This window comes from Staurois parvus, unplaced genomic scaffold (assembly GCF_062004578.1).
Source record: "Staurois parvus isolate SC_StPar_1 unplaced genomic scaffold, SC_StPar_1.0 ptg000053l, whole genome shotgun sequence".
NCBI lineage: Eukaryota > Metazoa > Chordata > Amphibia > Anura > Ranidae > Staurois > Staurois parvus.
The window spans coordinates 2054228-2067003 of record NW_028317849.1 but is presented as its reverse complement, the minus strand read 5'-3'; the positions used below and the strand labels follow the sequence as shown (position 1 = coordinate 2067003).

General features: G+C 43.8%; 1 protein-coding gene across 1 annotated transcript in view; it reads right to left on the bottom strand.

Annotated features, from left to right (window-relative positions):
* The window catches only part of LOC149470067 (guanine nucleotide-binding protein subunit alpha-15-like), a 114364-nt gene extending 103782 nt beyond the window's left edge, over nucleotides 1-10582 (bottom strand). Inside the window, exon 1 of the mRNA XM_089667132.1 lies at nucleotides 9958-10582. Within this exon, the coding sequence (XP_089523258.1) occupies nucleotides 9958-10102 (145 nt within the window). The 5' untranslated portion in view covers nucleotides 10103-10582. The remainder of the gene's footprint in view (nucleotides 1-9957) is intronic.
* Between the last annotated feature and the right edge of the window lie 2194 nt (nucleotides 10583-12776).

Below are 12776 nucleotides of genomic sequence, written 5' to 3'. Positions count from 1 at the left end.
TAATTTTTCTTGGTAATCCTATGCAATATATTATGCCATTTAGGCTTTGTTATGTAGTCAATATCACTTGCTTTATATTTGTGGAAAGATATCTATCTATATAATTATTGTGCATTATGTAGTCATTACGCCTATAGTAGAAAACTTTCCGTTTACAGAAAAACTAGAGCCAATTGACAAATTTCATTGTTATATTTGAACTCAGAATGTGAAATTCATTAAGAAATGGATCCTTTTGTTTCCAAAACTGGCAAAAAATAAAAATTTGTTGAACAGTGTTATTAAAGTCTCTGAACAATAGCAACCAGTTCACGGGGATAAAAAGGGTCCTGGTGTACACTTTGTGCGTACAACCCCAGTGAAAAGTAGGCATATGCGTTCCTAGTGTGCGGGTACCCCTGGAGGTGATAGAAAGTACCTGGCCGGCGTTTGGTGGGGCCTTTCTTTAGATGGTGCACTGTCCTTTTAAGAGTGGTAGTAGATAACGGGGGCTAGGCTGCTAAATGGGAGCAGTCTCTGTTTTGGCTAACACAGTGTGGAGTGTGATTAGGACATGTAGTTCAGCTCACTACTTCCTGGTAGGCAGTTAATCAAGTTTCAACGGTTTGGCTATCAGCAGCTCCCAGCAGGTAGGTCCTGGATCCTCACAGAGGTCACAGCCTCTCAGCTCAGACACTGAAGATGCAGCGATTCTCTCTCTCAATTCAGTCTCTGAAGGCAGCTCCTGCAGGCTCAGGTGCAGGCCCACCCCCCCCCCCCCCCCGATGTGTGGGAACAGGCACAGCGTAGATCCTCTTGGCTAATCTCTAATTAATGGCTCCGGTCTCTCAGATTGAGGCACAGACCCTGATAGCAGATCCTTCCTCATCATTCTCTTCCCTGAGCTCTGGCAATAAAGATCAGTGTGCCTGGGAAAACAGTGAAGCTTCTCCTCCAGGTGCAAAGTTTTCCACACAGTTCCATAATAGTCCATCAGGAGAACACAGAGCCGGCATCACAGCTGCAGCTCTTGTTCCACTCCTGCTGGCAACCTGGTGGGGGGAGAGTGAGCGCACACAGGAGCCGGCTGCCCCAGCTACATACAGTATGTATTACAAATCGAGTTAAGGCAGAATGTAGTTGGCAGATAGAGGGGAGAGGAAAACAATGGATGTTGACATGTTCATAAATTTACCAGAACACTGTCCAATGAGGCAAAAATATTACCCCCTTTCCAAATTAACATACATGGACTGCCACCACTTACAGGATTACAAGACACTTTTAGTCAGAAAAACGTTACTGTTCTGCAAAGAACATAAATGGTACCCAGGGGTTTACAAACACATGCTGATAAATTAAAACCAAATGCAAAACGTTTTTTTTTGGGATATAGTGGAGAGGGATTAGAAACCCATGCTAGGTTTTTATTGGCCTGTTAGGGGGATTCATCCTCTCTGTTTGTCATGTTTACCATTATCGTTGAAGGTGAAGGTCCCAGAATTGGAATAGAGGGCAAATTTTCCAATGAGGACACTAGTTCTGATGACTCTGGTGACAAACAGGGATTCCCTTACTTTGGAGAAATTTCCTCTCACTTCCTCTTTTTGCTTCCTCTTTTCCCAAATGGAACACAAATCACAAAAAAACTAAATAAAACAAAACAAAAAAACTGATGGGTTATACCTTTCGCTTTATCTAAAATGAAATAAAAAGTTTTGACTTACCTATAGGGAAGTTCCACTGATCCTCCTCCTAGGCAGCTACCTGGTTTGGTCAGGTAACATCTCCTGCCTAGGCATTGCCTAGGCAACTCCAGTGGAAGTTCTTACACCCCTGCCCGCAAACTCCAGGGATACATCACAGGTCCAAGCAGCCTGTGGGACCAATCCAAGGGCACAGCAGTGGGGAGCCAGCTGTGAATCCTTACGGAGTCACAGTTGGCTTCCAACAGTCAACATGGTGGCAGGGACCTGAAGACCAGGAAAGACCAGGTGAGGACAACATTGGATCCCTGGACATGCAAGTGTCTTTTTAGTAAAAGTCAGCAGCTACAGTATTTGTAGCCTCTTCAGTTAAACCAGTCACATCTACCTTCAGAGATATTGCAGATACTATATTTACAATGGATTCACTCTGTCCTATCGAATTTATGAATACTTAGGGCAATCAAAAGCTGATTTGTTGACCTGTTGTCGCCAGCCATAGGCATATACAGTATGTATCAGCACAGTGGTGGATTTTAATGCTGTACCTCCAGATACATGCATACAGTTGGTGCTTCTGTATTGTTCTTAGATCCTACAGCACTGTGTCCATGCTGTCAGCGACGGCTCTTGGTTACTGTTTACCATCAGGAGCCAGTAGTACAAGTCCATGATCAGTGTTACAGCCCATCACATGGAAATGTCTCCGTTATTAAGCTGATGGGAGCTGGCAGTAAGAGGTTAATAAAGTGTATGAAAACCCTAACAATGTAATTCTCTTATTTGCTCCCATTGGGTCTATTAAATATTCCAGGACCAATCACCCACAAGTAATCCATGCGTGCGTGATTATATGGATTAGCTGTGAATACCTGCGGGTGCTGTCAGCCTCCTATTGCTTTCAGTTGGGCTTCATGGTCACAGCCAATTGCAGGGAATCCCCGCTGGGTCTCCTGCAGCAAATCACAAATGACCCCATTGGCATGTGAATGGGGCTTTACTACTAGTTAAGAATACAGTATGTAAATGTTTTAGTGTACATAGCCTGGGCACAGGTGAACTTTAAGTCCAAACGGGGTATAACATTTTTCTGCCCACTTCTTAAATTTTAAAGCATCTAAACAGCATGGTGTAATTGTCATCTAAGCAATGTTACGCAAAACAATGCATTGTTCCTGACATTTCTACCTGGTATTTGTAGCATGGTTTCAAACTAGTGTTCCTCTTCTCTGAAACATATGTGAAAGTTCAAGGACAGACCAATAACATTAGTTATAGAACAGTATTGGTATTAGATTTATGCCATTTAAAAGTTCATGCACATATGGCTTTTATAGGCAAACTACTTTAATTTCCCAGTACTTTCCACCAGAAGCATAACTAGAACCTTTAGGGCCCCGGTGCAAGAAATCATGAAGAGCCCCCGGCCAGGGCCCTTCCTACTGATTCTTGGGCCCTTTACTCCCTTCATGGGGCACATTATTACAGTCCTGCAGCAGGCACCTTTCCTGCCATCTTGGGCTCCACCTACGATAATGGAACGCCAGGGCCCAGTCGCAAGTGCGACCTTTGCGACCCTGGTAGTTCTGCCACTGGTGTCAGTAGTTTTATATTTTTGTTATTGCTTTTACTATTATTATTTTACCATTTTATTGTATTTATTTATTTATATTCATTTTTTTTTATAGGACCCCCATTGGGGGGCTTTGGTGAATTATCACGGGTCTAAACACACCTCTGATGTTTACATCTTTGAGACAGAAAAAGGAGAGTGAGGACACCTCAATCTCAAGCTCAGCAGCCTCAGCAGCACAGAATGAATGAACCAGAATAGCTCTGTACAGAGCTTCCCATTCATTCATAAATTGAAGCACAGTAAACACAATTTACTATGCCTCAGCTATGAATTAATAAATATATAAAAATGGTACGGATCACTGATTCTCTTCATTAAAACAAGGAAGAGGCTGGTTAATGAAACATTTACTGGCCCCTTCTCCGGTCTCCATCCTAACAGTAACCCCCCAAGTAGCTAGCAGGTGGGAGGGGGAAACCTGGCGGCGCTTCCAGGGGGGGCGAGGGGGGAGGGGCCAGGAGAGCACACAGGGGCCCAGGGATAGGGAGGCAGTGGGGGTGACATGTAGAGCAACGGATGTCCTCCTCTGTCTGCAGGAGGGAGAAGAGGAGAAGCAGGCATTTTGCGGCTGCATGGAGGGATCGGTTCCTCTACATTCCACCACCCCTCCTATCCAGGTGTACAGGGAGGCCGCACGAGTATTGTCATTGGACTGTCCTTGAACCTATGTTTCAAAGAAGAGGAAAACTAGTTTGAAACTATACTACAAAAACCTGTTAGGAATGTCACAAACAATGAATTGTTTTGCATAACATTCCTTAGACGATAATTGAGCAGAAAAATCCTATAAATCTGTTAGAATGTATAGAGGACATTTACCTTTCCCTCACTCTATACATATACACCTGGCAATCATTTGTAGGGGGGGATAAACAAGTATACCCATGTCCTTGTGACTTTTTCTTCATTCTCAGGCTCCATGCACACTAGACGTTTTGATAATGCTGGTAACGTTAGGTGTGCAAAGTCACTCTAAAAACTTGAGTTTTTAAGCTTTTTTGTTTTTACATTAGCATTTAGCAGAGTTTTGCCGCATTTAGCTGCATTTTTTTAGCTTTTTTTATTTTTTGGGGTCAAAAAAAAGTCCCTAAATGCCGGTTTGCTGCATTTTACTGTGTTTTGCCACAATTTTCAGCGTTAAAGCATTTTTGCAGCTAAAAAACTCCTCTAGCAACTCTCTAGTCTTGTGTTTTTTTTCCAGCCTAAAAACATCCCAGCCAAAAAATGTTGATTACAGTCTGTGTGTGCATGGACACATAGGATAACATGCTGGGGGGTTTACTAGCTGTAGAAAAAAAACGCCAAAAACAGCAGCTGTAAAAACGTCAAGTGTACATGAGAACTTACCCTGTTCCTCATCCCTGCGCCGCCATTCAAAAATGTAGTTCATACTGTGCATCTGCAAGATGAAGTGTCTCATTTCACATATGTGCCATATGATACTACAGTACATGCATCTGTTGTAATAGAAAAAAAACCTTCCACCAAGATCTTGTGATATCCCAGGGAGAAGGGTTTTTTTGCCAGCATATTAATATAATTTTGTATAGCGCATTTGTAAAATGAGACTCATGATGTCATACCCTTCATCTCACGTATGCGTATTATGACAATAATGCAAGATTTCACAGTTTAGACACAAGATTTCACTGAAAGTAATGGTGACGTTGCCTTCCTAGGGGGCATCTGGGTGTCCAGAGCTATGTCACCACTTCCTTCTGGGAAACCCGAAAGTAGAAAACAAAAAAAAAGGTAAATACAGCAAAAACTTTTTTTTTTTGTTTAACCACCTCCCGCCCGCCACATAAGGAAATGACGGGCACAAGGTGGTTCTCTCGTTCTGGAAGGACGTCATATGATGTCTTCCCATTCTAACCGCGGATGCGCGGCTCCGGGAGTGCGTAGCGATCGGCAGTGCGCTGTGTCCCTTGGGCACAGCGAATCACCGATCAACGGAAAGAGCTGAAGATTTCGGCTCAGTCATGTGATCAGCTGTGTCCAATCACAGCTGATCTCATGTAAATAGGGAACTGCTGGTTATCGGAATTTCTCTCCTCACAAGCTGTCACGCTGACAGCTCGAGAGGAGAAGAGAGCCGGTAATTGGAGGGGACATGTACACTGATCATCGGGGCACTGATGATCAGTGTGCCCTGATGATCAGTGTAGACCCAACAGTGCCACCTGTTAGTGTCCATCAATGCCAGCTGTCAGTGCTCATCGGTGCCATCTGCCAGTCCCCATCAGTGCCACATCAATGCCACATATCAGTGCCTACCAGTGCACATCAATGCCATATATCAGTGCTCATCTGAGCTGCCTTTCAATGCCTCCTATCAGTGCCAGTCAGTGCCAACTATCAATGCCAGTCAGTGCCACCTATTAGTGCTGCCAATCAGTGCCAGTCAGTGCTGCCTATTAGTGCCAGTCAGTGCTGCCTATCACTGCGCATCAGTGCCAGCTATCAGTGCCATCAGTGCTGCCTATCAGTGCCACCTAATAGGCCCAGTCAGTGCCACCTAACAGTGCCAGTCAGTGCCGGCTATCAGTGCCAGTCAGTGCCACCTATCAGTGCCATATATGAGTGCTGCCTTTCAGTGCCCATCAGTGATGCCTGTCAATGCCCATCAGTGCCACCTACCAGTGCCTCCTCATCAGTGCCCAACAGTGTCACCTATCAGTGCCCAGCACTGCAGCCTCATTAGCGCATATCAGTGAAGGAGAAAAATCACTTATTTACAAAATTTTAAAACAAAAACTAACAAAACTCTTTTTTTTTTCAAAATTTTCAGGTTTTTTTGGTTTGTTTATCAAAAAATAAAAAACCCAGAGGTGAATAAATACCACCAAAAGAAAGCTCTGTCTCAAAAAAATGATAAAAATTTTATATGCGTACAGAGTTGCATGACCGCGCAATTGTCATTCAAAGTGTGACAGCACTGAAAGCTGAAAATTGGCCTGGGCAGGAAGGGGGTATAAGTGCCCAGTAGGCAAGTGGTTAAACAAAAGTGCATTAGGGAATTTCACATCAGCCTGCAGAAATACATACTGATGTGCATAATGAAAGGGGGGTAAAGGTTCGCTTTGAGATGCACCTGTGCCCAGGCTATGAACATTTAAAACAAACATTTTTATATTCCTAACAAGAAGTAAAAAAGCTTTAAAACAAACTATAACTGATATCTAGCTGTCAGAAAGCACCCGGACATTGCACTAGACATAATACGCCTACAAAAAATCTTATGTACATGAACTAATAGTTATCTGCAAAAAAATTACCATTGCACATGCTCATTTTTTTTCAGTAGTGCCAATTTGTATATCATTTAGGGTGTTTTCTTACACACCTATGCTTTCTCTTTTCTTTGTGTGGATACCTTCCCATCTGACTATGTCTTACGTGTCACATTGATTCATCCTTCACTGTCTTTGCCTTGTTGTGAGATGCTTCCAAGTTTACATACAGTGGATACAAAGGAGGATATTATTTCAATGCTTTGGCACTAAAGTAAGTTAAAGATACTGATCACAGGATAACAAAAGTCTATTTAACACAAAAAAACATAACCTAGCTGATAAATTCCAGATTCATACAACCATTCAGACCAAAGGATGGAATTCTGGCTAGGGGAAACAGAAATCCTACCTATCATATATTCATCTCAAGTCTATAGATATCTGCGGAAAGTATAATTTGTGAATATTTTCAGCTGTTAACTCAGCAAACCAAGATCCATTTTAAGGTGACACTAAACTCTGGTCATGCTGCTGACTCTGCCACCTAGCATTGGCCTTAGAACATAGTTACATAGTTAGTCTGGCTGAAAAAAGACAATCCAGTTCAACCATAAAAAAAAAAGTTATAATCCTATACCCACAGTTGATCCAGAGGAAGGCAAAAAAACCAGCAAAGCATGATCCAATTTGCTCCTGCAGGGGAAAAAATCCCTTCCAGATCCCCCCCCCGAGAGGCAATCAGATATTCCCATTCGGATGTAACCATGACCTTAGAACCTTAGCACCATGCAGGCACCATCAAATAGTAGGTCAGTAAGCGACAGTTCAAGGAGCTCCTAGCTCCCTCTGGAGCAATTCTGCTTAACCTGTTGGCACTGACAAATATGCAGCCTCCTGGTGGCTGGGCCTTGATGCCAATTAGCTGCATATTTGCTTACCAAAAGTCCTGTGCGCTCCTGGCACATTTACTGGTGCCTCATGGAAAGCTCCTGACCGCTACTTGTGATTGGTACAATTCTGGTCATGTGACCGCTGTGACAGCCAATCATGGCAGTCACATGACCCTAAACCTCGCCCCGCCTCCCAGCATCACAAACCCGTTAACCACTTGCCGACCGCAGATAGCCGAATGACGGCTTCACTGCAGCCAGTCAGTTCTGGGAAGGCGTCATATGATGTCCTCCCAGAACGCGCTCTGCTGCGTGCCCCTGGGGACGTGCACCCAACAATCTCCATGAACAATGTGTCCTACGGTTAGAAGTGTCCCCAATCACAGCGGCCTTTTACCACGTGATCAGCCGTGTTCAACGACACACTGATCACCGGAAAATGCAATTGTCGGTTATCGGCTGCACTTTCCTCACGCTGTCACAGCCTTTCTGCCAATCACCAAGTGAAGAAAATAATTCAAAGCTAAAAGCTACAACTGTAGCTACAACCATGACCTTGCTTGAGGGCTAGTTCACACTAGATGCAGTTCAGTGCACTTTTTTTCTGCATCAAAAATGCATGCCCAGTGTTTTTCATATATTCCAATGGCACTGGTCTGTACTAGAGCAGTCAGTTCCAAGTACAGAAAAAAAAGGTAGAGCATGCAGCATTTTTTCTGCATAGAACCATACTAGAACATGGCAAACTGCATCAAAACTGCATGTGGTATGAACTGTAAGCAAAAATGTATCCGGAATGTATCTGGAGGGAATGCATCTGGAGCCTTAGGGCTAGTTCACACTAGAAGCGATTTTTTTCTGCATCAAAATGCATGCACAGCGTTATCCATGTATTCCAATGGCCCTAGTTCACATTAGTGCAGTCAGTTCCAGTCAGTTTCCAATGCAGAAAGAAAAAATAGAACATGCTGCATTTTTTCTACACAGAACCATACTGGAACGTGGAAAACTGCATCAAAACTGCACCGGAACTGCGTGTGGTGTGAACTGTAAGCAAAAACATATTCAGAATGCATCTAGAGTGTGTTTTTGTGGTGTGAACTGGCCCTTAACCACTTGAAGTCCAGGACATTTTAAAATGACCAGAGTTCAAGGTCAAGTAGTTAAAGTGGAACTACACCTATGAAAAAAACAAATTGCAACAGGCAGAATGTTTATCGTACAGGAGACATGATTTGTCACTTCTAAAATATAAAAAACAAACAAAAAAAGAACTTACCTGCCAGTTTACAATCTTCTTTAAAATGTATTCATGTACAGCTCAGGGCACATTCTTAGCATGGTACCTGTATGCCTGGATGACTACGCACAAGAGTAACATCATCCTGCACCAACCAATCAAGACAGCAAAGACCTGGCACCCAGAAGAAGCCAGGGAGAAGATGCTGGATCATTGGCGGGCAAGTAAGTATTATCTGCTATTTTGTCAATGTTATCATCAGTGCAGAATACCACCTCCATATTGAATTCTGTTTTTTTTAAATGTTATGGAAACATTGACCCCTGGTTCACATATCCGCGTTCCTGCGGTCCGCATTTTGCATGGGCACAAGAGCCCATTCATTTGAATGGATTCCCGTGACCTGGGACACGCTTCGGGACCCTGCACTTCTTCTGAAAACGCAACCCGTACGGGAACCTCGGTTCACAGTACAGTTGTGATTTCCAGTGCCGGCAGCATGCCATTAGAATTATTGGCGCCTGCCCGCGGGTCCGCATTCCTCTGTGCAGGTGGTGCGGCTGCACGGATTTTTGTGTGGATCCACAGTGGCATCACCCTCACATATGTGAACCTAGCCTTAAGGTTGAGTTCAGGAAAAAGCACCAAGATAAATGATACCAAAAGAGGATGTAAAAACTCTTCGCACCCTTTTATAGACACCAATATATTGCTACTTGTAAATAGAAATTCGATGTAGCTGACCAATGAATGCAAAAACAAAAATCTTTTTGCGCTAGTATTCATAAATCATTTCACTGGAGCTAATTTGCCAAAGGAGTAGCTGTTTGCGTAGAAAAGTGAATTTTTATTTGTAAAGTGAATGTTAGTAAATAAGGTGACCCTATATTCACATTCAATACCCAACCACGTGCAAGGGAAATTAAAAAAACATTTTCTGCTAGGTCATGATTGGCTGACAGAAGTAAACACAGCTTCAGATAACTGAGCTTAGCATGCTAAGCAAACAGCTTCTTCCTCAGTAAATCAACTCCTTGGTGATGCTTTTAGCATGGTGATTTGTAGTTCCCAATTTTTGCAAAATTTTTGGTAAATACGGTTTTAAACACTTATCTTCATCAAAGGTCTTTATGTAATTGATTACCAGGACAACATCAATTTACCTAAGACAACCAGTACATTAACAGAATAACCCCATCATGGTCTAAGACATGTATGCCGAGTTTCGTATCATCTGTACTAAAGGATAATAATTATCAGTGACACTTACCTAGAAGCAGAAGTTTTAACTCTCTCCGATCCCTGCTCTTGTGAAATTTAAGCATCCTGTTAATCTCTCTGTTAATGGCCAGTGCTGCTTTGTCATCTTCAGACAGACAGGGAGGGCAAAAGCACCACAAACACCACCACGGCATTTCACAAGTTAGCACCAGGTGTCCACACTGGCAGACCCCAATCCTCCAGTTTCACCTGAGTGCCAGTTTCATCCTCTATTCGGTAAAGCCTCAGAGGAGAGACTGAAGCCTCCAAAATACGTCTGCTGTGTTGAGTAAACTGAGAGGAGCCCTCTTTCCTGGTTTATGAATGATAGAAACCAAGATTTTTCTAGCTATACTTCCTGAACCAATCATTTAGACCTTCCCAAAATTCCTTTTTAGGTGGCCCTTACAAATTTTTCCTTTAGGAAAACACAACAGTAGCAATAATTACTTAATAATCCACAGTTAAGGTTTTTCTTCTTTCCCAGCAAGGTCCCATAAGGAAGCGTAGTGATCCATGTAAAGCTAGCTAAATTCTTTAAAATGTACTTGACAAATAAACTGGTTACTACTGAACATCAAATCCCATCTCTCAAGGTCTCTTGAGAGATACTTCAAGCAAATGTATAAGGGATGGCAGCCAGAGCCAAGTGGAGACTAGTTAGAGAAACAAGTTTTTCAAGCTGACAGGTCTCAGCCGCACCTGTGCTATGTCTTCCACTTTATCTCGAGCCAGCAAAACAGGTTATGAGCTCCTAGCTGCCACCCTCCCTACTGGAAAAAAGGCAGAATATAATAATACAATTATTCTATATAAGAGGGAGGTAGAGGAAGAATATTTAGCATTTTCAAAGTCAAACAGGCTTTACTGATGAGGATTTGCTTAGTGTTCTTCTATGCTGACTACATGTAAACAAAATTTGACAATTATCTGACAAAAGACAATTTGTAAAATAATGTGTTCACTCTTTACTTTAACTTTTCTTTTTAAAGTGTTACTAAACCCACAACAGTAAAATCAGTCAGTATATGCAGTAAAGCATGCTTGTTATACTCACTTAGGAACCTAAGGGGTTAATCCTCTGCATTGTGTAAAAAGGCTGTATGATCCTGACTTCTCTGATCCTCCCCTTCTTCCAGTGTCCCCCTCTTATCTCCTGATAAGACATATCGTGTGGAGTCACTCTGCACATGCTCAGTTTGGTATGTATTCCTAGAGAGGTTTTTTTGTTCTTGGGAGAGTGCATGTGATTAGCACAGGGCCAATCGTCACTGTCTAGACAGAGGTCAGGAGTTCTGCATCCTCCTAGAGCAGAATGAAAACTCCTCCTACAAGCTTTAACATGATTCTGCCCGGTCTATAGCGGATTGATGGCCAAGCGGTTCTTTTCTCCCTGTGACTGGGTGTCATATGAAGTCCTGTGTATTGCGGCGCTCAGCGCGGCCGTTACTATCAGGCTGTGTCCCTCGTTCACAGAGTTTCCCCGCTGAAGGTAAAGAGCCAATGAAATTGGCTTTTTACCATGTGATCAGCTGTGACATGTCACAGCCGATCATAAATATAAACACCCAGCGGTCACTCACTGTTCCTATCTTCTCCTCCTCACACACCGATCTTGTGTGAGGAGGAGAACCTAGGAACAGTGAGTCCCTGTCAGTGCCACCAGTGGATCTGTCAGATCAGCCCATCAGTGGATCTGTCAGATCAGCCAATCAGTGGATCTGTCAGTGGATCTGTCAGCAGTTGTGTATTTAGGTTTTGTGCTGCCCTAGGCAACACAAAAATCAGCTCCTCCCCCCCTTCATGGAGAGACCTTGACACCAACCAACACCCTCCTCACCCACGAAGAGAGCCTGACATTGACCAACAAGACCCCAGCCCCCCACCCAAGAGAGCCTTCCACTACCACCGCCCCTCATACACTGGACACCCCACCCACCCCTGTGAGAGAGAGAAGACACTCACCATCACAGCTCCAGACAATCCCCGGGAACAAGAGTCAGGCTCTTCATACACCATCAAACACCCTGCAGCCTCTCTCGGATCCCACCTGGCCCTCATGCTGTGTGTGTCCCTTCTTCTATTCCTTCTTCTGGGGGGCAGCACTGCCCCCCTGAAAAATGTCACTGCTTCCTAAAAAATGCCACCTTAAGCAAATGCCTTGTTTGCCTTGTGTCTGTCTGACAGTGCCATCAGTGGATCTGTCAGTGCTGCCATCAGTGCATCTGTCAGTGCATCCTCATCAGCGGATTTGTCAGTGCAACCCATCAGTGCACAGCCCATCAGTGGATCTGTCAGTGCAGCCCATCAGTGGACCTGTCAGTGCAGCCCATCAGTATACTTGTCAGTGTACCTGTCAGTGCAGCCCAACAGTGCATCCAACAGTGTACCTGTCAGTGCAGCCCATCAGTACATCCATCAGTCTGTCAGTGCATTCATCAGTGCAGACCATCGGTGTACCTGTCACTACAGCCATCAGTGCAGTCTAATTAGTGTTCTTGTCACAGAATCAACACAACTGCCACCCATCAGCAGTGTACCCATCACAGCCATCCATCAGCAATTTACCCCTCATACAGCCACAATCACCAGAGCCTCAATTCCGATTCGGAATATGAACCAGTAGAAATGAGTGGCTCAGTGACCGAATCGGAGGAGGAAGCAGTCCCTCCTAAAAGGATACGGCGCTGTGAAGAGCAGGCAAGCACAAGCAGTGCCATAAACCCCAAAGGTCAATCATCAGACACCAATGGCGTTAGACCCCAGGATGAAAAAGGCCCAGTACTGGAGCATCCCACCAGAACCCAAGAATTAGGGCCCAAACATATC